A 27,562-nucleotide genomic window follows, 5' to 3' on the forward strand; every position below is an offset into this window, starting at 1 on the left:
CGTAAAGAACCATCCCCAACTGTCCCCGCAAAGAAACATCCCCAACTGTCCCCGCAAAGAAGCATCCCCAACTGTCCCCACAAAGAACCATCCCCAACTGTCCCCGCAAAGAACCATCCCAACTGTCCCTGCAAAGAAACATCCCCAACTGTCCCCGCAAAGAACCATCCCAACTGTCCCCGCAAAGAAACATCCCCAACTATCCCTGCAAAGAAATATCCCCTACTGTCCCTGCAAAGAAATATCCCCTACTGTCCCTGCAAAGAAACATACCCAACTGTCCCTGCAAAGAACCATCCCCAACTGTCCCCGCAAAGAAGCATCCCCAACTGTCCCCGCAAAGAAACATCCCCTACTTTCCCTGCAAAGAAATATCCCCAACTGTCCCTGCAAAGAAATATCCCCTACTGACCCTGCAAAGAAATATCCCCAACTGTCCCCGCAAAGAAACATCCCCAACTGTCCCCGCAAAGAAACATCCCCAACTGTCCCCGCAAAGAACCATTCCCAACTGTCCCTGCAAAGAAACATCCCCAACTGTCCCCGCAAAGAAACATCCCCAACTGTCCCCGCAAAGAACCATTCCCAACTGTCCCCGCAAAGAAACATCCCCAACTGTCCCCGCAAAGAAGCATCCCCAACTGTCCCCGCAAAGAACTATACCAACTGTCCCCGCAAAGAACCATCCCAACAGTCCCCGCAAAGAAGCATCCCCAACTATCCCTGCAAAGAACCTTCCCAACTGTCCCCGCAAAGAAATATCCCCAACTATCCCTGCAAAGAAATATCCCCAACTATCCCCGCAAAGAAGCATCCCAAACTGTCCCTGCAAAGAAACATCCCCAACTGTCCCCGCAAAGAACCATCCCCAACTGTCCCCGCAAAGAAACATCCCCAACTGTCCCCGCAAAGAAGCATCCCCAACTGTCCCCGCAAAGAACCATCCCCAACTGTCCCCGCAAAGAACCATCCCAACTGTCCCCGCAAAGAAACATCCCCAACTATCCCTGCAAAGAAATATCCCCAACTATTCCCGCAAAGAACCATCCCCAACTGTCCCCGCAAAGAAACATCCCCAACTGTTCCCGCAAAGAAATATCCCTAACTGTCCCCGCAAAGAAACTTACACGTCATGAACAGTGACCCTCCCTCCGCAAGGCCCCACCCAACCCCACATAGTGACTCACCCCCAGTAGCTGGCCCAAGTATGATCCCAGCCCCCCAGGCCAGGCTAATCATGGACATCCCGACGGCCTGGTTACTGTTGTCCGACACCTCGTACAGGACGGTCTTGGCCGTGCCCAGGATTCCTGTAAACAACACCAGACTTTAAGACTGCCAAGTATTAAATGTTTTAGTAAGGTTTAACGAGGCTTTAACAAAAATAAGTTTCTCATGTTGGGAAATAACTAACTTTTTGAGACGATCAAACACACCCAAACACTCCCTGAACTGTTCGCATAGTCTTTTAGTCGTTTAAGCTGCCGTGGGTTTTACTTAAGGCAAAACTGAATCAGTGCAGTGTTAGGCAAACACATTGGGACCCTGAATGAGCAGCATTAACCAAGTATGTATCTGGATGACAAGCCCCTGCAGAACTCACCACTAAAGAGCCCTGTGAAGAATCTGGCGGATATGGCCATGGCGAGATTCTGCGTGAATCCGAACACGAGCGAGAACACACCACTACCACCTAGCGTCAACAGTAGCACCAACTTCCGGCCCTTCCTGTCCGACAGCCAGCCCCAGAAGTAGCTGTAACAGTTGAAAAGGGAACACTTTCTTTTATATTTTCTTTCCTTTTTCCACAGAGATGCATTTCTTGACTGATGCGAGGACGGGAAAGGTAACATTTCAAATCTTGATACTGTGAACCAATCTATAATGCAATGTAATGTAAACTATTTTTAATTCAGCAAATCAGATGACAGCAGACAGATAAATGACACGTCTTTAAATTGATTATTTGTTTGTTTGTTGTTTAACGCCGCTCTCAGCAATATTTCAGCTACATGACAGCGGTCTGTAAATAAGGGAAAACTGGACAAGACAATCTAATGATTGACATCATGAGCGTCGATCCACGCATTATTGGGATACGATGACATGCATCAACCAAGTCAGCGAGCCTGACCACCCGAACCCGTTAGTCGCCTCTTACCTCAAGCATAGTCACCTTTTACGGCAAGCATGGGTTGATGAAAGCTATTGTACCCCGAAACTTCACGGGTCGTCTTTATATTGATTTTTGACCCTTTTCGCGTGATGATGTTTAACGCCGCTCTCAGCAATATTTCTGTCATATGAAGGTGGTCTGTAAATAATAGAATCTGGACCAGACAATCCACTGATGGACATCACGAGTATCGATCTGCGCAATTGATGACCCTTTTCAAGAAAGATATGTGAACTTCCGGTCTGAGGATGCTACTTCCAATTTTCTGACAAACACTTGACTTTATCAATATAATTTCTATGACGCCATCTGGTGATCCGGTCTGCTGCTCACGGGTACCCGGAAGTGTGTACATACCTTCCTGCAGCTCGGCCGGCGAACACAGACGAGGCCACCAACCCAGCATAGTACCCCTTCTGTTCCTCGCTGTATCCGAAGCCCTGAAATGAAATGAGTGAGTGAAATGTGTTGGAATACTTCATTGAACAGTATATCAGTTATATTTTCGGGGATTAAAACCTAAGTTCAAATAATCCTGACTGCTAGACCACCACTACAGACTTAAGACAGCCGCCGTGGTCTAGTGGTGGAGCGTCCCCACGAAAGCGGAAGGTCCAGGAATCGATCCACAGCCGCCTCATACCAAAAGAAGTTAAAAGATTGTACTTGTTGTTACCCTGCCTGACGCTCGGAATTAAGGGGCTAAAACAAGGGCTGGCCAGCTGGGAGTCAGTATACTGTGTCTGAGGGGGTATTCACGTTTTACTGTGACATGGTATCGGCATTAGTCCGGACACACACACACACACACACACACACACACACACATATATATATATAGATATGCACTATATATATAGCACAATAATCTTGGATGCAACGTTAAACCCCATATCACGTCACATTACTTCAAACACCCGCGGGGGACACGGGGGGCCCAGTCGTCTAAGGCGCCGCGATTCGCTGTGCAGAGTTGCGTCGCACGCCAGAAACCTATCATTGTGGGTTCGAATCCCGGTTCGCCCCGATTATGTTTCTAGGTTTGTCAGCACCATACCCGTGCTCGTGGGTTTCACTGAAGCGGTAAACGTCTGAGACCTGCATCACTTCAGGTTTTCCTCCTACATTAAGCTGACATGCCGTGATATTACTTGAATACTGTTCATAGCGGCGTTAAACCAAACTCACTCACTCACTCACCAGCACACTTCTCCTCACTAAAAACACTTCACCAACCCTACACACTTCACCCAGCCTACACACTTCACCCACCCTACACACTTCACCTACCCTACACGCCCTACACACTTCACCCACCCTACACACTTCACCCAGCCTACACACTTCATCAACCCTACAAACTTCACCAACCCTACACACTTCACCCAGCCTACACACTTCACCCAGCCTACACACTTCACCCACCCTACACACTTCATCCACCCTACACACTTCAGGCAGCCTACACACTTCACCCAGCCTACACACTTCACCCAGCCTACACACTTCACCTACCCTACACACTTCACCCACCCTACACACTTCACCAACCCTACACACTTCACCCAGCCTACACACTTCACCCAGCCTACACACTTCACCTACCCTACACACTTCACCCAGCCTACACACTTCACCCAGCCTACACACTTCACCCACCCTACACACTTCACCCACCCTACACACTTCAGGCAGCCTACACACTTCACCTACCCTACACACTTCACCCAGCCTACACACTTCACCCAGCCTACACACTTCACCCAGCCTACACACTTCACCCAGCCTACACACTTCACCCACCCTACACACTTCACCTACCCTACACACTTCACCCAGCCTACACACTTCACCCACCCTACACACTTCACCCAGCCTACACACTTCACCCACCCTACACACTTCACCCAGCCTACACACTTCACCCACCCTACACATATCACCCCAATTCCCTCGTGTTGAAATGGGAAGTAGGTTACACAACTCACCAGGGTCATCTCTGGGAGGAAGGGGAAGATGAAAGTCAGAGTGAAGGCGCTGGCGAACTGAAACAAACTACACAAATATAATTACATGGCATTTGTAATCAGAATCTTGCACTCTCAGTGTTTTCACACTGGGAACACCAAACTGAATCATCTGGATGTACAGATCTCTGACGTAGACTTTAGGTATTCCGGGTCAGAATAAGTACCCAGAGCCCTGGGCTCGTAGTTAGAGCCTTGTGGGGATCAGACAACAGCATTAGAAAGCATATTCACAGTGTTAGAGGTGCGCTGTTTGTGAAAAGAATTATCTTTTTTGTTTGTTGTTTAACGCCTCACCAATATTCCAGCATTATGACGGCGGTCTGTAAATAATCGTGTCTGGACCAGACAAGCCAATGATTGATATCATGAGCATCGATCTACCAATCTACCATACATCAACCTAGTCTGCGATCCTGACCACCCGATCCCGGAAGTCGCCTCTTACGACAAGCATAATCGCCTATTATGGCAAGCATGGGTTGGTGAAGACCTATTCCATACCTGATCTTCACGGGTAGTGCAAAGAATTAGGAATTTTGTGTCCCAAAATATAGCTGTAACGATACGAAGCATATTTCGCGGTACGATATACGATATTTTTAAACAATGTATACCCCATGTGAACTGACAACAGTAAGAGACAACAGTCATGAAACCCTTTGAACAGTACTTGATGTGATAGGTTACAGGTTATTTTAGGTATGTAATATAAGTGCTACTACTTTTTGTACTCACAATATGGCTGATATACTGCCGACGTGACTTTCAATACATTTTAACCCTCTCACATGTCCTTCTCTGACAGGTAATTGAAAGTATACACTTCAAAATTGTATTTGACCAAATAGAAATGTTATCAAAACGTTACTAGGATGAAAACAGTTGACGAAACACTGCTAAAATAAGGTCCAGAACACAACTATGATACCCGTACCACACACATCACCATCGAGTAATAATTTCTTTTATGTTCCATTTTAGCCACAATCAAACATAGGTCTAAACCTTATGTTTGCCCCGACAGTTAAATATATTGTATCGCTACGTACCCATACCTGACCTTACCTTATCATACCCGTATCGCGGCAGACCAAGTATTGCGATGTACCGCACTCCCGTGAAATATTACATGTCTCATTTTAATTCGATCTCTTTTTAAATTTTACATCGGAAAAAAATTAATAATACGCTCATTTTCATAATGTCCTCTCAGAAAAAAGATGTTTTCAAAGTCCCACCAGTGAAAGGAACATGAGGCCGATGACGGGCCAGTTGGGAGGTGTCATTCCATCCCCTGAGAATAAGAGCTTGTTTTTGATTCGTTGGCACAATCGTGACGTCATGGAGCGTCTTTCGGCAGGATCCACAGTGCTTCCCATTGTTGTTTCTCTGTTTCCTAAAAGCTTTCACTTCGTTTCTCTGAAACAAACAATAAGGCACTCAGATTTTTTTGCGAAATGAACAACTGCTTGAGGCGCACTTTATATCCTCGTAGACAAAAAACACAGCTAATAATTTGTGTAAATAAAAAACACTCAGCCGCCATCTGCTTGAAAAAATAAGCTCATCCTAAAACGTGACTATACTTATTAGGCTGCGTTCACACAGTGCCGATTTAGCTCCCGTTTGAGATCAGACACACTGTAAACCCTTACCGTACACGTTACATTGCTTTTACGGTAAGTCCGCGTAAATTCGATACATTTTTGTACTGTTTCGGGTGAAACAGTACAATACCGTTCTTGTCGTACCCGTTTCGTTGGTTTTACGGTACTTTCGCGTAAAATCGGTACTCCACTGTTGTATTCGCAATCGCGACTATTAGGGTGACGGTATTTTACCGTATCCAAATGCATCATGGGATATTTGTTTCCTGCCGCCATTTTTTGTCATCGGGAAGAAAAGAAGACTGTGGCCCCCAAATCCGACCGAAAAACAACAACAGCGGTATAACTTTATATTGGCAAAATGGTCGTAGATCTTGTGGAACATGAAAATAGTTATTTTATGCGTTGTAGTAGTTTTGTCAACATTTTACGGCCGTGAGTTTGGAGGTATCGCTAATCCGAGCAATGACGGGGCCATGCTTTCTTGCAAATCCTGCCAATTTCAGACAGATAACCTCAGACACTATGTAGTGCATTATGCAATTCACAGAAATGTTCCAAATATACAGTTCCCATGTTGTCATGAACAATGTAAAAGGAAGTTTAAAACATATTCAGCCTTCAGGTCTCACGTTCACCGCGATCATAAAGGTGAAGGTCACAGGACAGTGAGACCCAGTGTTGCAGTATTACTTTGCTGCAGGAGAGACAATTGTGACTCAACATTCCCGTCTATTGATGACCTATTGACTCATTTGCGACAACATATTAGACAGAGAGATTCTGTTAATTGTCCTTTCAGACATTGCCAGGTGAAATGTGACAAAATATCTACATTTTCGTCACATTTGTCCAGAAAGCACAAACATCAGCGTTTGGATTGCATTTCATCAGATTATATTTATTCTGCCACCCGCAATAATGGAGCTGAAACTGAAAACCAAACTGACAATTTTGAGGAGATGCCCAGTGAGAAAAGTTCTGTTAATTATGATATAATTAATGATGATGAAAGTACATTTTTAGAAGTTTCGGAGGCAGATTTTCTACGAAATGTTGCGCAATTTTACATGAAGTTAGAGGCTAAACATTTGCTGCCAGTTTCAATTATTCAAGATATAATACACGAGTTTCAATCATTCCATGACTGTAGTGTTCAGATTATTGAAAAACACATTGAAGACAGACTTTTATTGCTTGGGGTTAGTGCTGAAGTTATTACGCAAGTGAAAAATGACATAAATGAGTCTGATGTATTTTCCAAATGTAATAATGGCCCACTGAGGTCAAATAAATGTAGGACAAGTTTCTACACAAAACATTTTACATATGTTCCACCTGAAGAAATAGTGTTAGAATCTGACAGTGTGACCAGTGGGGATCAGTCCAGTTTCCAGTACATACCAATACTAAAGACTCTGTCATGTTTATATTCTTACCACAAGGAGTTCATAAACTTTCATGATCTTGAAAACAGGGAGGCTTTATGTGCAGATAAATTGATCGACATTCATCAGGGTTCACTCTATCAGAAAAGTTCATTTTTTTTGAGCGGGGATAAACTATTTCAGATCATACTTTACCAAGATGCCTTTGAGGTGGTAAACCCTTTAGGATCTGCTCGCAGAAAACACAAACTTCTAGGTGTATATTTCACTCTTGGCAATTACCCTGTGTTTAGACGATCAAATATAGATCACATGCAACTAGTAATTCTCTGCAAAGAGAAAGATTTGAAACAATTTGGTTCAGACAAATTGTTTAAACCTCTGTTAAGAGATTTAAGACAGTTAGAGCTTCATGGACTTGACATTGGTGATGGAACTTTCATTAAAGGCTCATTGTTCTGTATACTTGGTGACAATCTAGGATCACACATGATTGGAGGCTATCTAGAGAGTTTCTCAGCAGATTATTTTTGTAGATACTGCATTATCAGTAAGAGTGAAGCATTTGATGGGGATCATCCAGCTAGCGGTTACAAGAGGACTATAGAGAATTATCAGGAAAGTGTTCAAGTTGTTACAGATGACAAGGTACCTCATCATAATGGCATCAAGAAAAATTCAGATTTCAATAACCTTACACATTTCCATGTGGTAAATGGTTTACCACCATGCTTGGGGCATGATCTTTTTGAAGGAATCTTGCCATATGATCTTATGCTGATCATTACTTACCTTGTGAAAGAGAAAAACTGGTTCACATTTGACCAGTTGAATAGGCGTATTGCGCAATTCAAATATAGAGGACGTGATTCATTAGACAAGCCTTGCACTGTTGGACATAACTGTGATAAACTTACAGGGCATGCAGTACAAAATTGGGTGTTTATAAGATTATTCCCCTTGTTAGTTGGAAAATACATACTGGATACTGAAGACAGTGTGTGGTGTCTTTTCCTGTTGATGAAAAAATTAACAGAGATAGTGTGCAGTCAGTCATTTTCTATGTCATTGGTAGCTTTCCTCAATTCAGTTGTGGAAGATTATTTGTTTGAGAGAAAGAGACTCTTTCCAAATGTTAGGCTTCGGCCAAAGCACCATTTCATCAGTCATTACCCTGAACTTATCCTAAAGTATGGACCTTTGATGAGACTTTGGACCCTCAGATTTGAGAGTAAGCACTCATATTTTAAGAAGTGTGCCAGAAAACTACAAAACTACAAAAGCTTAGCAAAAACATTGGCCAAAAAGCACCAAATGTTGCAATGTTTCTATAACTCTGGAACTCTTTTTGCAGCTGAGCTGATTGCAGATAACCTGTCACCATTTAATCCTGTTGTATATTCAAATGCATTCAGAGAAGCAATTGCCCGTCATTCATTAGATGCGACAAACACTTTCAAAGCTGACAAGTTGAGTTTCAAGGGTGTGCAGTACAGAATTGGAGATATCATGATAATAAATCAGTCAAGTGTATCAGAGTTAACAATTGGAAAAATTCAAAGCATGTTAGTCAATAATGAGCAGTTGTATTTAGTTGTTAGCCGTGGAGTATTTTTCTTTGTCCCTGCAATGGAACTATTTGCATGTGAGGAGGATTTAAACACTGGCAATTTAGTATGTAACTCCATTACTGAATTTGCAGATTACTGCCCTGTTGCTGTGTACCAGGAAGCTGGAACAAACTTCTTGTCATTGAGACAAGCTATTTCAGTCTAACACAATGGAACAGAACACTATGGATCAAATGGAAATATGTTGTGAAAGTGGCAATATTCCACAAAGTCCTAAAGCTGTATCAGACTATGGACTAAGGGCAACATTGAGAAAAAGTGTAGTTGACATATTGGGGAATTTGGAAGAAAGTGTTATCTCTGAAATTGTTCAGGAGTTGGAGAAACTTGGTGTTGTAACCATTCAGGATTTAGAGTGGATCCATGAAGACGATCTGAAGGGAAACATTCGACCTGTCCATGCACGGAAACTTTTGAGAAGATCCTTGATGCAGAGTTCCACCAGAATATTAGCTGGTAAGCAATCATCTGAATAGATATATGTAATCTTTTCCGTATGTCAGATGAGGGTGTTTGAATTTAGCATTCATTGCCTCTACTTTAAATGTTTCTTGTGTAAAAAAACTTAATACCTGACTTTTTTTCAGTTCCCTGACAGATAACATCTATTTTTAATGTATTTCAACATTCGATTCTTTCGAGGAAAAAACTTTTAACACAATTTTATTGTCTTGCAAAGAAAATGTCTTTTTCGGAAATTTGGAAACAGTTAACCCTTCTCGTGCAGCTTACTTTACCGAACTGCATCTGTTAGTGGCGGCTCCCTTTTCCTTCACCTGTCCAATTTAGTTAATGATGTCTCGATTAATGTTCACAGTAAGTATCGGCCCACCTATATTGTAACACACCTATTATTAAATGGTCACCCATGTATGATAACATACCCAAGATTTGTGACATCTCACACCAACCACCACCCATCTCACACCCATCTCACATAGACCACCACCCCACCAACAAGCACCCTTCCTGTATTTCTCACTGCGACATTGATTTGAGATTAACAACATTTAACTTCTATTAATATTAGTTCCAGGAAGTAGCTGTTCTTCCATGTCACCTTTGTCACCTACTTCGCCATCATCGAGTGATTCGTCCATGAAGTTTTCACCGAAAAGTCCGAAACCCATCATGTATTCAAATCGAGACCCCAATTGGCCGGTTAAGATGGAACTTCCCTGGGATGATCTGAACTGTTTAACCAAGGAGGCCCTTGTACAGGGTAAACGCTTAACACCAGATGCCAAGAAGGAGGTTGTACATAAGGTTGTGGATGTTGTAAGACGAAACACACATCATGCCCTCCGACCTCAGTTTTCGATCATTGCACAAAGGATGGTAGCTAAGTATACACAAAGTCTTCAAGACAAAATTGATGACAGTGTGGTGGGCTCTGGGTATGACACTTTGTTAAACAAATTAGTGACCAGGAACCAAAATCTGAATCGCGGATCCTCAAAATTCTGCATGTCAGGAAAGAAACGGCCTATGCAGAATACAGAAACTGAATCTGGTAGTGACGATTCCAGAAATGAAGTCAAAACAAGGAGGGATTCCTATGGTTGTGTTAAATGGATGCCAGAGTTGAAAGGTGATAAAGTGAAGGTCATGGAGGAAATCAGGGATGCCCTGATTGAGATGAATCAGTGTAATTCTGACAAAAAAGATGTGAACAAGATAGAAGAGAACATGTTGTCATGTTATGCTCTGCAGAGAAGGGACATCAATAGTGGAATGTCAGTGGTGGATCTCAAATTATCATGGCCATTTCTGTTCAGTATTCAAGGAGTTCTGTGTCACTCCCAGGAATTACTTGGTTTTAATGTGCGATCCGCTCTGGGAAATGCATACGCCAAGAAAGGACCTCGACTAAACAATTTCTTCAGGAAATCATCTGATGGAAATGAATTCATCTTTGATGAAGCACGACGACAGAGTAGTCAAGATAACCTGAAGGCTTGGTTGTCGGCAGTGGTACTGTGCATAATGGGACACCTTGGAGAAAAGGATGAAGAGCTTTTCTATGTTGTAGATGTAAGTTCAATATACAGGTTGCTGAATCTTGATCAATTTTCCCAGTATTTTAACTTCTGGAATTAATATTATGAATATAATACACTTGCTACCTGCCCAATCACCAGGGACTGTAAATTTCTGAATTTATGGGATGCACAGACACATTTTGCATGCATTTTATGACAGCTATATCTCTGAGGTAGAGGGGTTATGGGTATGGGGGTTAGCTGATTAGTGATTGTCTAAGGTTTAAAATATTCTTAGATGTACATGATGTAGGCAGATTTTGATTTTGGAACCTTTCTTGGGTCTTTGGTTAGAAAAAGATTAAAAACTGAGAGCTATTTAAGGGCACTCTGTTAAAGCAATCTCCTAGATATTCACATCAACAAATTATCCGTTCAGATAAATACATATATATCTAGCATTCCTTAAGTCCATATTGATTATTTGTCAAATGAATATAAAAGATGTCTTTTAAGAAAATATTTTATTTGAAGCTTTTAATTGTTCTTGTTATTCTAGTATTACATTCCATCTCTTTTCATGTACTTCATTTACCAAAGCTAAATTCACTAAAATGGTTACTCTTCTGAAAATAAAAGGTTTTAACACTTGTTTCTTAAGGAAACATCAACTGCTGCAGAAGTCCAGGCTTCCAGTTAAACAGATTCACCTGTGTTGGTGGTTTTGGGTATGTTGAATCAATTGTTGGCATGTCAGTTGTTTACAATGGGAGTTTGTTTACTGTAACATTGTGTACAGTGACTGTAGTCTACTCTTGGATGTGGTGAAAACTTGCAGACCCCCTGGATTCCGCGATTCCATTGCACATTGTCCTTGTCATATGTAGACCAGGCTGCGGTTCCACAAAACAAACTAAAACTAAGATGATTGTGGGTAATACTGCATTCCAGTGGCTTGCTATGGTCATGGTGTGAAAATCGCATTGAAAACGGGTCCCCAAGGCAAGGCAACCTTCACGCTACGACCTTCGTAAGCCTGTGATGTGAAATGACTCGTCAAGGCCTAGTTTTAGATGATCTCTTTAAGATCATCTTAGCGTGAGGTTGTTTTGTGGAATGGGCTTCTGCTTTCTGTGGCAGAGATGGCGACATTCAAAATGACCATTATTTTTAGCCCACCTGGACCGAATGACAATATACTTTCTTAAAATGCCCCTCACATCTTACTTCAGTTAAAAACAAATCTGTGATTCAACAAATAAAAAAAGAAAAGGCCTTATGATTTTCAACTTAAATATGTACAGGTGACTCTGTATTAGCTGGGAAGAGCTACATGGTAATGTGTGACCGCCAAATCCTCATCCCAAGATGTCACAGTTTCATGGATTCGTTCTCAGCCCTCTTTGCATCATACTACATCTTCAACCTGCAATACCAGACCGGGGCTGCAGCTACACTTGAGTTCATTCAAAGGTAAATTTCTATGATATTTAAATGTGTGATATGTTAAGAAAATTTTCCATGAAGTATTTTTCTAAACACAAATGGGACATTTAAAACCAAGGAAGATTGGTTGCAGAAACACTCAACAATTCTAGCATCGGTTCTGCAGTTTATCTATTTTCTGAGGTAATTCGGTAAAATGAAAATTATTTGTAGCATGCAAATGAGATTCCATTTATATTTTGTATTTTGGGGGATAGACTACTGTTTGGTTGCTTTTTAGCCCACCTGGACCAAAGGTCATGGCAGCCATATTGAAAATGCTGAAAAGGTCGTCTTCAAAACTACTGGGCCGATGAAGCTGAAGCTTGGTGTGTTCCAAACCAATGATGACACTCAGATGTGTTCAAGGCATTCGGATCAGATTCCCAATATGGCCGCCAATACCATTTTGTTTTTTTTGGTCAGACATTGATTAAGCAATTGAGTTGAAAATTGCAGTGGTGGTAGCTAGCACAAAGGCCACAAACACATTTGACTAGTTTTGCTGTATTTTGGTATTAAACCTGGATTTGACCTTTGAAGATTGACTACGCCCCTGCTAAGTCCATTGTTAAATGTTAAATTTACTTGACAAAGTGAATATATGTAGCCAGAACATTATGGCAGTGAATCTTCCTTTGTTTTTTTCAGGTGCTTCATTGGTATCAATCCTGATAGGGGATCCAAAGGCAATAAAGGGAAAAAGAAGAAAACTCAGATGGGTGCCAAAGTATTGAAGCTGATCAGCAGCCTTTCTGACTTTGAGTGGCTTGAACCATAAAGTGATCGCAAGGAACTGTAACTTATATATCTAATACAGCTTTAAGTTGTTGTTTTACATGCTGAACTACGAGTGGTAATGAGTTTGCAGTTATTGTTTTATGGAAATAGTTAAAGATTTATTATTTCCACTTGATAAATGTAAAGCAGACTGGTAATGCAAATTTTATCTTTAACCAAGGTGTTTTATTTATCATGAGCTGTATAGTGACTACATGATCATGATTAGTGACTGTAACTTGCTTGAAGATTTAAGCATGACTGAACTAGAACCCTTAAGTCCTATTTTAATGTGCTGTTAATGTATATTGGTGGCAGATTTCATTATTTTCAATGAAGGTAAGGATATCAGAGTTTTAATAAGTAAAAATCAATGATAGGTGTTAGCAACATTTACATAAAAACTGCAAATTAGATATTTAATTCACTTGTTAAAGTGGGCTGCATTGTTTAAATTTTGAGAGTTGCTGCAGATTGCCGTAATTTTTTTATGTAGCTTAAAACCTGAAACCTGAAGTTTCAGTGGTATTCTGTTTTGCTATGATAGATTTAATTGTTTTCAATGAAACTAAGGATATCATAGTTCATTGGATCACCATTAGATGTTTTATGAAGTTTGTCAAATTAGAGAGAAAGTTAACTGAGCATGTACATCACTTGGAGTGCCAGTAAACTCAGCTTGTACATCACTTGGAGTGTCTGTAAACTGAGTGTGTACATCACTTTGAGTACCTGTAAACTGATTTTGTACATCACTTTGAGTACCTGTAAACTGATTTTGTACATCCCTTTGAGTACCTGTAAACTGATTTTGTACATCACTTTGAGTACCTGTAAACTGAGTGTGTACATCACTTTGAGTACCTGTAAACTGATTTTGTACATCACTTTGAGTACCTGTAAACTGATTTTGTACATCACTTATGGTACCTGTAAACTGAGTGTGTACATCACTTTTAGTTCCTGTAAACTGATTTTGTACATCACTTTGAGTACCTGTAAACTGATTTTGTACATCACTTATGGTACCTGTAAACTGATTTTGTACATCACTTATGGTACCTGTAAACTGATTTTGTACATCACTTATGGTACCTGTAAACTGATTTTGTACATCACTTATGGTACCTGTAAACTGAGTGTGTACATCACTTTTAGTTCCTGTAAACTGATTTTGTACATCACTTATGGTACCTGTAAACTGATTTTGTACATCCCTTTGAGTACCTGTAAACTGAGTGTGTACATCACTTATGGTACCTGTAAACTGATTTTGTACATCACTTATGGTACCTGTAAACTGAGTGTGTACATCACTTTGAGTACCTGTAAACTGATTTTGTACATCACTTTGAGTACCTGTAAACTGATTTTGTACATCACTTATGGTACCTGTAAACTGATTTTGTACATCACTTATGGTACCTGTAAACTGATTTTGTACATCACTTTGAGTACCTGTAAACTGATTTTGTACATCACTTATGGTACCTGTAAACTGATTTTGTACATCACTTATGGTACCTGTAAACTGAGTGTGTACATCACTTTTAGTTCCTGTAAACTGATTTTGTACATCACTTTGAATACCTGTAAACTGATTTTGTACATCACTTATGGTACCTGTAAACTGAGTGTGTACATCACTTTTAGTTCCTGTAAACTGGGCATGTAGATCACTTCGAGTACATCAAGCCATGTTAAGTTAACATACTTATATTTATCATCTGTTTCATGTCATAAAGTAACTGGTAATGTTAAGGAGAAAATACTTTCTTGTGCAGGATTGCAGTTCTGAGTTGTTATTATTAGTCTATTTAATCAATGACTCACTCACTTTATTTCACAAATTGCAGAAGGTATTTGTTTACTGATCATATAAATACCCAGTCAGTTAACTGAATAAAACTTGTTTTCTGACAAATCTGTTGTTCAAGTGATTTTGTACATTCACTATTCAGCAGTAAATTACTGTAGTAATGGTAGAAGAATGGTTTTAATACGGTAAAAGGTTGGCAACCGTGCTGACGGTCATTTACTGTAAAAAGTACAGTATAAAAGTACTACGGTATATACTGTAGTACTACGGTAAATGCGCGTCAGCACGGTTGCCAACCTTTTACCGTAAAATATTACGGTATGGTTTTACAGTGCAGCGCTACGTTGAACTACCGTTGAACTATGGCCTGCACTTACTTGCAATGATACAACGATTCGAAAATGGTCAGAACCGCGCCGTGTACGTACAGTAAAGTCGATATCTCAGTTAAACAAGCCACTTGAACACAACCATGCATCAACCACACTTGCACCGTCTCCTTCAATACAATAAATCTACCTCAGTATCAACTGGACATCTCCCATTCAACATGTGAATGTTACGGGTTGAACACGAATCTAGGAGTTCCTTGTCATATTCATTACATATCATCACGGCTTCGTCTGGGAGTGTCATAGGAATCAGACACATAGTCCATGTCCTCAAAGTAGGGTCGGGACGGGTAACTCGGGTCGGATTGGGTCCTGAGATACTCTATACCTTGCAGTGGTGTAACATCTGTTACCACGGAGTAGACAATACAATGAATATATGTGAATACAAATATGTAATTATCATAGAATGAACTGAACAAATGTTTCTCAAAAACTACCAATATAATATCAGTGTAATCCAAACAAACATACTTGATATAGCGTTCGAATTCAGAACGAACACATACAGCCAAACCGACTCGAGGTTTTCTTTCTCTATAATTAACTTAAACGCAATAACATAATAACACCGCTGCATAATGTATTTCTCACAGTTTCTCCAAACTTAATTTTTTTTTTTTAAATATCAAACTCTGACTCTGACCAGAAATAAATTAGTTCAGCATTATCCAGCTTACTCCTTAAGCCACTCATGTTCCTCGACATAAAAAATGTTTAATACGTTAGCAGCCACTCTCGTCATCATTCACAGATACAGTGTCAGCATCGTTGTCAATATCGCTGTTGTGAGCCCGGCCATATTCCAATGTGGTGTCACGTGATTCAGTGTTGACATTCTGCACGTGCAGATCGAGAATCCCGTCGCCGTTCTGACTGTGTAACACAATCCTTGTTGATGTGATGTGATGTGTGAAAACTTGATCATCAATAATCAGTTTGTCATGGAGCAGAACAAACCTGTTATTTTCTTCTCCGGCTTTCGTTATCATAAGTTTGAGGTTTTTTCCCTGACCAATCTCGATAAGTCATCGGTGACTTATCCTTAATGATCTCACGCACTTCATTCTCCGTCATCACTTGTTTCGCCCTCCGCAGGCCTGGCTACCCCGTAGAAGATAATATTGAATCGTCTGCTCTGATTCTCCAGATTTGTTTGTTTGCCGTTTAACGCCGCACTCAGCAATATTCCAGCTATATGACCGCGGTCTGTAAATTATCGAGTCTGGACAAGACAATACAGTGACTGACATCATAAGCATCGATCCATGCAATTGGGATACGATGACATGCATCAACTAAGACAGCAAGCCTGACCACCCGATCTCGTTAGCCGCCTTTTACCGCCAGTATGGGTTGCTGAAGACCTATTCTACCCCGGATCTTCACGGGTGATTCTCCATGTAGTCTACCTTATCTTCCCTTCAGTCTAGAACAGCATAGACGGTACTAAGCAGGTGACTGTCGGTCATGCAGAAAATAGCAACAGGCTATTGCTTCACAACAGGAGGCGACATGTGTCGCCCAGTCGTCCATGAACTGGTTCACTGTGGCTGTGGCATGGCGACAGTTTTTCCGCAGAAGTTCACGGGCACCATACCTGTGCTCGGGTATTAAACCCAACTCACTCACTCATTCAATCATTTGATATATTTTTTTGGATTGACAATTGCTAGAGCAGACATGCGATGTATTACTAACGTTTTTTGAGTGACGAAGGCGTTTTAAGCGCATCGTCGTTTTAAGCTCATCATCAGCTTACATGATTCTTCGTGTGAGGGTGTCAATACCCTCCATTTATTGTTTCGTCAACAACTCCGAAAGAAAACGAAAAGACGAGTCAGCATAAGTGTTTGTGGTTTTGACGTTCAGCTCTGAACTCCAGATTTTTAAAAGTCTATATTTGTACTCCGCCCTAAGTTTTTCTTTGATACAGGCATTCTGGAGTTTGTCCCAAACCTGCATCCCTAAGTTCGTATAGGTCTTCAGCAACCCATGCTTGTCGTAAAAGGCGACTATGCTTTTTGTCGTAAGAGGCGACTAACGGGGAATCGGGTGGTCAGGCTTGCTGACTTGGCTCATACATGTCATCGTATCCCAATTGCGTGGATCGATGCTCATGATGTCAATCACTGGACTGTCTGGTCCAGACTCAGTTATTTACAGACCGCCGTCATATAGCTGGAATATTGCTGTGATACTAGTGAGTGCGGCATTAAACAACAAACAAACAAACAAATCGTATAGGTCTTACCTTCCACGAGATGGTCAATAACTCCTCCCCCACGTAAACTGACTGATCCCCCCTCTTCTACTTTGCCACGTTCCAGAAGATGGATTTTGCATGTGTTCAAATCCGAATCCAACGATCGTGCATATCCATGCCCCGTGTATAGAAATGTCTGACATTCGGTACAATAGCACGCTACAATAACGCAATATTCATGTAGCGAGCGATTTATATAACACATTACGAACGTGCGCTGAATCGTAGACACCTATCCTGTTAACAAGTAACCACATTTTAGCATGGGAGTCGGCCCTTCGTGCATGCTTCTGTTTCCATTTTACAGCATCCGAGCTGGTGCAGCATATTAACATGACACATTTTTAATGGGGCATGTTAAACCTAACCGTAGCCATTATACAATTAAACTGAATTCAATCCCATCCAATTTGACAGTAATAAAACCATGATGTAGCAGGCAGTTAAAGCCACCATAACACACTTGTCAAACTCACAAACACCATAAACAATTCCTCTTTTTACGGTATCCGTGCTTTCAACTATAAAACATTGAATGTGTTTCCTGTGGACACAGTAAAACACGATAAAACGTCATGAACATGTGGATCAGTGTGATGCTTACCGACCAGCTCCGTGTCGTCCCATGCTCCATCACTCCATGGCTTCACACTCTGTACCAGGACAGCGATATAACATGCAACACGATACACACACGTACGTACCGTAGTTCATTGAATAGCCTCTCGGATTTCTATTGATATTTCGTTAAAAGAGGTCATACGGCAGGCGTCTATTCAAAGCGGGTGTCTATTTTTTTTAATTACGGTAAACGCTGAAGAAGACGTATAACTTAAATAACACGCGTGTGGCTACATTCATTCAAATATCACTTTAATGAGTAACTAAAGAAATATCTATATTTAGAGATTTGAACTGGCAGGCGTTTTCGAGGAAGGCTTTTATTTATTTCGCGAGTATGTTCAAGGCAGGCGTTTATTCAAGGCAAGCGTCTATTCAAGGCAGGCGTCTATTCAAGACAGGCGTCTATTCAAGGCAGGCGTCAACTCAAAGCAAGTGTCTATTCAAGGCAGGCGTCTACATTCAAGGCAGGCGTCTACTTAAGGCAGGTGTCTATTCAAGGCAGGCGTATACATTCAAGGCAGGCGTCTACTTAAGGCAGGTGTCTACATTCAAGGCAGGTGTCTATTCAAGGCAGGCGTATACATTCAAGGCAGGCGTCTCCTAAGGGAAGGTGTCTACATTCAAGGCAGGCGTCTACATTCAAGGCAGGCACCTATTCAAGGCGGGCGTCAACTCAAGGCAGGTGTCTACATTCAAGGCAGGCGTCTACATTCAAGGCAGGCACCTATACAAGGCAGGCGCTTATTCAAGGCAGGCGTCAACTCAAGGCAGGCGTCTACTTAAGGCAGGTGTCTATTCAAGGCAGGCAACACATTAAATGGCCTGGCCGGGCCCGTGTGCGAAATACGCATCAGTCGGAAAGCGCACGTTAAATCTCCAAAGTAAGTAAGTAAGTAAGTCAAGGCAGGCGTCTATTCAAATCAGGCATATCGCTACATCGTAGTACTTCGCTCGATAATGACAGGGATTGAAGCATGTGGCACAGCAACTTCGTACATTACCATGAAGAGGGCACCTCTAAACAAGATGAGCAATGTTTCGTAACTTATGACGTCATATAGAGAATTGTAACGCAAAATCGGTGGTTTCAATCGGAAGGGGTTTATTGTAATTTGAAAACCTCTGATTGACCAATCAGAATCGAGTAATATCCAAATGTATGGTAGAATGTCGTATTCACTGCAGTCATGATCATAATCGTGTTTACCAGAGTTATTTACGGTAATAATGTTTTTTTATTATTAAGTTGCAAAGCAACTATGGTTTGGGGGCTTAATATTTGTCACCCAGAACTGGTTTTATCAAGAGATATTGCTTCCAAAGGGTGAGATTAAGCGTTCATCACAATGCTTTGCTGACCATTATGACGTCATCGGTGAGTCTATATTAAGCCAGGTAATGGACGGAGACCATGATTCAATTGAATCAAACTCCATGCATGAATTTTGAGCGAAGCCTACCGTTGCCTAGTGTTGAAGCAATGTGTAGAGTATATGGCTACCTGGACTAACGCTGCGTCTCTGAAGATACATAATTTTGAAAGAAACAAATAACTATATAAATCGAATGGGCGCCCAAGAGAGGTGGGAGATTCAGGACCTGAGGAATATCTAGACTTGCTTCATTTGGTGCTTTTGCGTTACAGATAGGGTTGGACGGAGGAGAAATAACATGGTTCGCAAGCTGTAAGACTAATGGCCGTGCCACAAGGTTGTGCCATGTACATGTTGGCCGGGATAAAATGCCGTGTGTGCAATCAAGACTCTCATTGGTCCGAGCACTCGCTGATTTCCCTCTCGCTGGATCCAGCCCGAGGCTTGATTTGTTTGTTAAAATCGCGAATACACCGCAAAACGACCCAAGGTATTCTCGGGTTCCGAAACATTTAAACGGAAATTATTTCATCTAAAGTTTGAAATAAATATCTTAATATAATATGGAATGTCATTTGTTAAATAACGGTCCGTATTCAACATAGATTTGTACTGTACATAGTAATTACATTTCCAAGATAGTTCTATTGAAGAATGCCAGTTTTGATACAGGCTATCTGATACTCTTTGCTGAAATTCATTTAGGAATAATGTTATATCGCCTATTTCTTGTTGTAACCAGACCAGTCAAAAACTAAGCTGAACAAAATGTTTTTAATTGCTGAAGCCCATGTCCCCCTCCCACCACATCAAGGGATTTTAGCATTAAGAAGGCTTGACGAGGTAATCTGTGAGTGTCAAGATGAAGACCAATATTTTACTGCTCTTGTCATATAGATAGACTGGGAGAGACTTCCACACTTCCCAAGTACCACATGATAGGGTGTTTTCTTAGAGAAACGGGGGGCACGGTTGACCCAGTCGTCTAAGGCGCCGCGATTCGCTGTGCAGAGTTGCGTCCCTTGGGCACGCCAGAAACCTATGATTGTGGGTTCGAATCCCGGTTCGCCCCGATTATGTTTCTAGGTTTGTCAGCACCATACCCGTGCTCGTGGGCTTCACCGGAGTTGTAAACGTCTGAGACCTGCATCACTTCGGGCTTTCCTCCCACATTAAGCTGACACGCCGTGATATAACTGGAATACTGTTTAAAGCGGCGTTAAACCCAACTCACTCACTCACTCTTAGAGAGACGAAATTACCGTTTCCATTATTAATTAATTTGTTGTACGATGTACTTCAGCTCCGTAGCACTAGATCGGAACGACAACACTGTCTAATATTTAAAGGCATCTTGAAATGATAGGCATCCATTTTCCTTTTGATAGAAGTGGTTGAATCTGATTGATTTGTTTGCTTGAGCTGTTAGGCCACTGAAGGCCTTACTCCACGACGGGGGTGAAAACGGTTCCTAAATATTTATAAAAATTCACAACTTCAATTTTTTTCCCTTTGAAATAACATTTTTCGGAGCTTTTCAATATTCAACCTCGTCGAATTTAGATTTCCTTTCATTCCAGCGGTTACACAGACATTTTCAAGAACTGTCCGCAACAGATGACACTTCGTCTGCGTGTAATAATGCAGGTAAATGTAGTATCCCAGGACTAATACATAAGACTTGACCTGCATTTCTTTCCAACATCACTGTGAGTTCATCTAAAAAGATAATAAAAAGTTTTGGGCTCAAAACACATTCATGATGGATGCCGACATTTCAGGTGAAATAATCAGAAAGACCATCCTTCATTCGAACACATGACGATAACTTAGAGTACATCGATGCTAGAATCGTAGAAAGTTCCCATTTATTCCTACTCGATTTAAACATTTTTTAAAGAATGTTGTGGTTTACCCTGTCGAAAGTCTTCGAACAGTCAGTAAAGATGCAGTAAAATCTACCCTTAGTCTTGTTGGCGTATTTCTGTACAGTAGCGGGAAGAGTAACTATTTGGACTATGGTGGAGTATCCTGGTCCAAAACCTGCTTGTGTGTTACTTGAGATATTGTTATTGTCACACCAGGACTAGGGACGTCTGTCTAGAACGGAAGTCAATACCTTACATAAAGAATGATATTCACCTGTAATTATCTGGTTCATACTTATTACCTCCCTTGAATTTGGGAAGGTTATTCTCTTTCCCCACACCTCTGCAAAAAACTAACGAGTAAAGGATTATGTTGAACATTTTTTTTAAATTGGTGTCAATATAATGTATTGTTGATTTCATAAACTCACTTTGTGGCCCTGGAGATTCATTATTTTTAAATTATGACTTATTCATCAGTGAAAGGCATGTAAAGCTCATCACATATTTCTTTGATTTCAGATATCGATTTGTTTCTTGACAAAAGTTTCACATAAACCTACAATGTCATATTCACTGAGAAATTCTTTGAATTGCGATCAGATGTGTATTTATATAATTCTTCTATTAGGGCTGGGACGAGTCCAAATTTACTACCCGGGTACCCACCCACCTATTACCCGACCCTACCCGGGTACCCACTGTTGGTCTCAAGAGATAGGTACAAAATGTCCGATTGGGAATAGTTTGACTGTAGCCCTGGACAAAATGTATTTAGATACACGTATGAATCGATCTGGTCATGCATACACTGACGTTGACTGAAGTTTTATCTTTATTCAAACATATGAAAGTCTTTGTGCATAGTCAGAAAGAAATGCAAACATTAGTGACTTGTAGTGTAACCATATAGTTCCTGGTAGTCCTGTGGGTATCCGGGTCCTTCTCAGTACTAGGTTGTTGTTGTTAGTCGTTGTCGTGGTTGGACATTCGTGACCAACTCGTGTTATTCCGGGACAAGCCGAATAGCGACTCGTGCTCCTCTCGTGGCCATTTTTGCGACTGTGTTCCGTTTAACGCCAAACGGGCATACCTAAAAGAATTGTCAACTTGTTGCGCAATGATTCACGCATATTTCCTCTATATATCAGAAATATTTCAGATGCTATATAAAACACATCGGGACATACAGTATCATACAGTATGATTGAACACATTTAACTGTATCTTGGGTATAGTTTTAAATGCAAGACATATGTAAAATCAAAATATATAACTGAGGGATTCGTTGTCCGAAGTACTTGAAGTCTGATTGTACACCATGAAAAACCCATTCACGGCAGCTTTGAGGTAATCGTTGTCGTAACAGCGCTTTCCACGAAGGTATTCTTTCAGTTCAGGAAACAGGAGGAAATCACTTGGGTCTCTGTCTGGCGAGTATAGGGGGCGAGTAAGCTCTTCGAACCCACTTTGTCGCACAGCAGCCTTTGCAATTTTAGAGACGCGAGAGGCATTGTCATGAGATAGTAGAACTCCAGCAGTCAGCATTCCTAGCCGCTTTTCTTTGATAGAATCTCTCAGGCGATGAACCAAATAAGTATAGTAGGCACTGGTTATCGTCTTTTGACTTTGTAAGTTATGAACAAGTATCACACCTTTTTTGCATCCCAGAATACAGTGGTCATAGCTGTCTTCTCTGATCTTGGAAGGCTTGAATTTCTTTAGTGCCGGAGAAGTAGAAATGTGCCGTTCTGTGGATTGACGTTTTGACTCGTGTTCTTGGGGAGTACTTTTTTCTAATGTCAAAAACTTCTCGGTACTCGTTCTTTTCCATTTCTGTGTCCATTTGGACCCCTATCACGTTCAACTAGCTGTCACTAATATACAAACGGCCTCAACAGACCAAATACACAAGCAATGAACTACTCAAACAATGAACTACATTGACTAGTTCACCTTGTTATGCCCCATAGTTGAAAGTTAGTCAGACTTAGAATTTGTTCTACCAGCACACGTATTTCATCCCAAACGCAAAAATCACTCGACCTATGTATTCTTACTTCTGTTTAATTGGCTTTCGGATTATTTACTTCCTCATCAGGTGTCCTCTGTCCATCATGTTACAGTATTATCCTTCTGTTGTTATTATGTAACCTACTCATGTTAATCTCTCTTGTATGCAATTGTTGTCACTGTTATCCTCCACCTACCATATACATGTATATTCTGTGCCATGTTCATTATTCAGGGGGCGGTCGGGTAGCCCAGTGGTTAAAGCGTTCGCTCGTCACGCCGAAGACCCGGGTTCGATTCCCGACATGGGTACAATGTGTGAAGCCCATTTCTGGTGTCCCCCGCCGTGATATTGCTGGAATATTGCTTAAAGTGGGGTAAAACCATACTCATTCACTCACTCATTATTCAGCCTTGTTTGACATAAGGATCGCAACCGAAACGTCGCTATTAAAGTAAAATAAGGGAGTTTTTGTCTGTAAATTGTGTCTACTTTGTAAGACATTTCACACATACACACACACACACACACAAGCACACACGCACACACACACACACACACACACACGCACACACACACACACACACTCATACTTTGTAAGACAGGTCTTGAAAAAAAGTTGTGTTCAGCTCAGAAAAAAAACCAGAGGTTCAATTCCTTACATTTCTCAGTATCGCATCTCGGAAGTTCTTGAATACTCTCGTCGTGATTGAGTACGTGTTTGTAGTTTTACGCCTCGCTCCTGGGTCGGATGTATGTATGTCGCGACAGTGACCATCGTAAAACAAAAAAAAGTATTTAACTATATTCACCTTTGTCACAAGGAACAGGGTCCAAAGACCTGATTTAAATATCAGGTGAATACATATAGACACCTTACCGTGGGAACCTGGCCTTCTAGATGTGTGACGTGCGTCTCCCATGTACAGATGACTTGGCATTCATTGCCTGTGAAAGAGAAACGCAATAAAACATTATCTGTGCTGTCGAGGCAACCCAAGGCGTTGTGCGGGTCAGATTTAATCACACCCTGACAGGCTGGTAGCTTCGAAGTCGAACATCTAAATACATGGAGTAGGCCATAGTTCGTGACAAGAATGGCGAGTTTAGCGTCGATGATGGATGATTTTATCGATATGAAAGATTTGGGTTGCTGGAGAGCGATATATTTCCCAGGCACTCGGATCTACTCGGGTTAATCCGCCGTGTTCATAAAACCTCGGGTAACAAGGTTTACGGCATGATCTCAATGTAATTTCTACACCACCAGATATAGGTGGGAAATGATGGCATGTTTGGAAGATACGTTACTGTATGCTCAGCAGGATGAGATATAAACTTCGATCTGAAGTAAAAGGAAATAAAACCCTTTGGGCAGGTATATAAAGAAGAATGAACAGAATACAAATTTGAAGGAGAAAATCAAGTAAGAAGGGACAGAAACAGGACAAAAAGAAGGAAGAGGAAAAGAAGGAGTAGAGGAAGAAGGAGCAAAAGAAGGAAGAGCAAAGCAGAAGAAGCAGATCTAGAATTAGAGTGAGTGAGTAAGTGAGTTGGGTTTAACGCCGCTTTTAACAGTATTCCAGTTATATCACGGCGTGTCAGCTTAATGTGGGAGGAAAGTCCGAAGTGATGCAGGTCTCAGACGTTTACCACTTCGGTGAAACCCACGAGCACGGGTATGGTGCTGACAAACCTAGAAACATAATTGGGGCGAACCGGGATTCGAACCCACAATCATAGGTTTCTGGCGTGCCCAAGGGACGCAACTCTGCACAGCGATCTAGATTTAGAAGCAGGAGGACAAGAAGTAGACAGACCAGGAGAAGAAGAATTCATGATATACTAACAAATATATCCCAGTCACATATATATCATGAACATAAACATGTATTTCTGAATCACTAACAAATAGTGTCGATACCAGGTGATTTGCGAAAAGGTGAGCGTATCCTGCCCAATACGTTGCACCCGTCACAAACACACGCAAAGGCAAGTCAATTTCATCAGACACCATTTTTGCCACTGATGAGTCAAATTTGGAAATGTCTTTCCCATGTTACCATAAAACTGTTTGAAGTCGAGAGAACCACGTGGTCAATGTCCCGTTTCCGAACGTGTGATAGACCACTGGGCGTAAAAGGCAAAATAATGATGAAAATTATCTTTTTTTCCTGATATTATTTTTGAAAAGATTAGTATCCAATATTATCGATAATGTTTTCCTCCTCCCTCTCAATGTTCCCAATGTTCCTGAAGCTAGAAACATAATGAGGGCAAATCTGGGATGTGAACCCGCGGTCAGCAGATTCTGGCACGACTAAGTGCCACAACTCTGCACTGCTTCGGAATCAATCTCAAATATGTCAATGAATACGTACATCTTTGCGTGAGTGTTTTACAACGCGGTCGGCAATATTCTGTTCTGTTCCCGGAAACTACAATCTACGATCGTCGTCCGATAACACACGATCTAGGTCACCCGTTGTTATCACCAGATGTTAGTTCCCGGCGTAATGGTCGCCTCGTTTGACTCGGATTCGCCTCGGTGGCAATACAATAAACAATCACTCACAGAATTATATATTCCCGGACACTCCAAGTAAGATCATTCTTTTAATGGAATAAATTAGATTCATTAAACTGAGCCACTGTGGTGAAACTAAAATCAGGGAGGAATTCTGTCAGCGGTCGTTCATAATATCAACCACTGTTTTCTTGTGGCCCAGATTCGAGTATTTTAGGCTGCGATAAACAGCATTCACTGACAAACACACTCTTGGATAACGTTCGCCATTGTGCACCCCAACCGTGCCTTTGATTTTTTTAAATGGGCATTTATCCCAATTATCAAAAGCTGACAGATGCCATGATGATTCTACAAGTTCAGATCAAGGAAGGCGAGCATAGGTTAACATATGGTGTACGCTCAGTGCACGACCGGCGGCAAAGATAGAACGTGTTCAAATGAATGTGTGTCACGTGACCGCAAACTATGTAACCGTGGACCACGTGGCATCACCGATATCCTACATCTTATGCTTTATATTGTTTGAGGGATTTATATACCATTATGATATAATGATTCAACCGGGCATAATAGTGAGTTAGTGAGTCAGAGATTGAGTGAGTGAGTGAGTTGGGTTTAACTGCTTGTTTAATACTGCCGATGTAATACTGCTAGCTCACTGAGATACCATGCCGCAGTTTAACATGAATACTCCACATAGACACACTTTTCATACTCTGAGCCAATCAGTACTGGTTTTAGGCAGGGTAACAACAAGTACCATGCTTTAAGGGTTTTTGGTATGACGCGGCCGGGGATCGAATCCCAGACCTTCCGCCCTTTACCACTAGACCACGGAGGCGGTCTCGCAACGAGAATGTGCAACATATACAAGTGCAAATATCGGAATGTTATTTCTGTGGGTAATGTATGAACTACCCTACTCAAAACCCAGAATAAGGAGTATCTGTCCATCGTGAAGGAATGCTGTAAGTCTCGGAATTATCAATCTTGCTGATTGTGCGTGATGTGAGATCACAACAGACGGGATACAGGAAGTGATATACTTAAAGCCGGAAGTATTATTACTGTGATATATAGCTGCTTCACCTAGTACAGACTAGCCCGAGAAAATATAAAGAAGCTGAAGCTGGGAACACTATCCGTTATATGATAGCCTTGTATCTCAGATAACATAGAGGGGAGTTCCTCGGTCGCTCATTCATTCTAGTATATTTGTTACGTGTGGGTTTTGTTTGCTTAGACAGGAGCTTAACATACTGTGTTTCAAATGAAGCAGGGTTAAAAGATTATCTGTTGACGTAATCGCTCTAAAGGGAATATGGAGCCCAACCGAACGCGCATCTACACCGCTAGACATTATTATGACGCCACAAATAGAAGAGCGCCAACTTTCAAGTACCGTTGTCACTAAAACTTCCGACATTGATTGAGAAAGAAGTACTATTCTATTATTATTATTAGCTTCCGTGGTGATGCGGCGTCAAATCAACCGTTTTAAGGTGATTATTGTGATTTGAACCCTCTGATTGACCTATCAGAATATTTTGTTTCATACGTTTGTCAGCCAGATTCAAGTTATACCACGGTGGCTTTT

General features: G+C 41.3%; 2 protein-coding genes across 12 annotated transcripts in view; one reads left to right on the plus strand and one right to left on the minus strand.

Moving 5' to 3' along the window:
- The window catches only part of LOC124134935 (probable peptide/nitrate transporter At3g43790), a 53,192-nt gene that overhangs the window by 15,828 nt on the left and 9,802 nt on the right, over window positions 1-27,562 (minus strand). For 2 of the 9 annotated variants that reach the window (XM_048396036.1, XM_048396037.1), the window contains exons 2-7: window positions 24,316-24,383; window positions 5,445-5,625; window positions 4,165-4,221; window positions 2,534-2,616; window positions 1,604-1,755; window positions 1,188-1,310 (exon numbers count right to left, since the gene is read on the minus strand). In XM_048396036.1, coding sequence (XP_048251993.1) covers window positions 1,188-1,310; window positions 1,604-1,755; window positions 2,534-2,616; window positions 4,165-4,221; window positions 5,445-5,585 — 556 coding nt within the window. In that variant the 5' untranslated portion in view covers window positions 5,586-5,625; window positions 24,316-24,383. Of the gene's footprint in view, window positions 1-1,187; window positions 1,311-1,603; window positions 1,756-2,533; window positions 2,617-4,164; window positions 4,222-5,444; window positions 5,626-15,417; window positions 15,749-15,970; window positions 16,108-16,250; window positions 16,456-16,702; window positions 16,889-17,544; window positions 17,895-18,160; window positions 18,219-24,315; window positions 24,384-25,816; window positions 25,836-27,562 lie in introns of those variants that run through there. The other 7 variants (XM_048396038.1, XM_048396039.1, XM_048396044.1 and 4 more) reach the window with 7 other exon arrangements.
- Window positions 9,293-13,086, plus strand: LOC125380033. Of its 3 annotated transcripts, XM_048396047.1 has the most exons (5): window positions 9,293-10,866; window positions 11,476-11,542; window positions 12,119-12,287; window positions 12,541-12,628; window positions 12,951-13,051. In XM_048396047.1, exons 1-2 carry the CDS (start codon window positions 9,886-9,888, stop codon window positions 11,512-11,514), a joined length of 1,020 nt encoding a protein of 339 aa, XP_048252004.1. In that variant the 5' UTR covers window positions 9,293-9,885; the 3' UTR covers window positions 11,515-11,542; window positions 12,119-12,287; window positions 12,541-12,628; window positions 12,951-13,051. The 3 variants fall into 3 exon arrangements, with proteins under 3 accessions (XP_048252004.1, XP_048252003.1, XP_048252002.1); XM_048396046.1 differs by lacking the exon at window positions 12,541-12,628 and having other exon boundaries at window positions 12,951-13,086; XM_048396045.1 differs by having other exon boundaries at window positions 12,119-12,628.

This window comes from Haliotis rufescens, unplaced genomic scaffold, assembly GCF_023055435.1.
Source record: "Haliotis rufescens isolate VD_foot unplaced genomic scaffold, xgHalRufe1.0.p SCAF_15, whole genome shotgun sequence".
Lineage (NCBI taxonomy): Eukaryota > Metazoa > Mollusca > Gastropoda > Lepetellida > Haliotidae > Haliotis > Haliotis rufescens.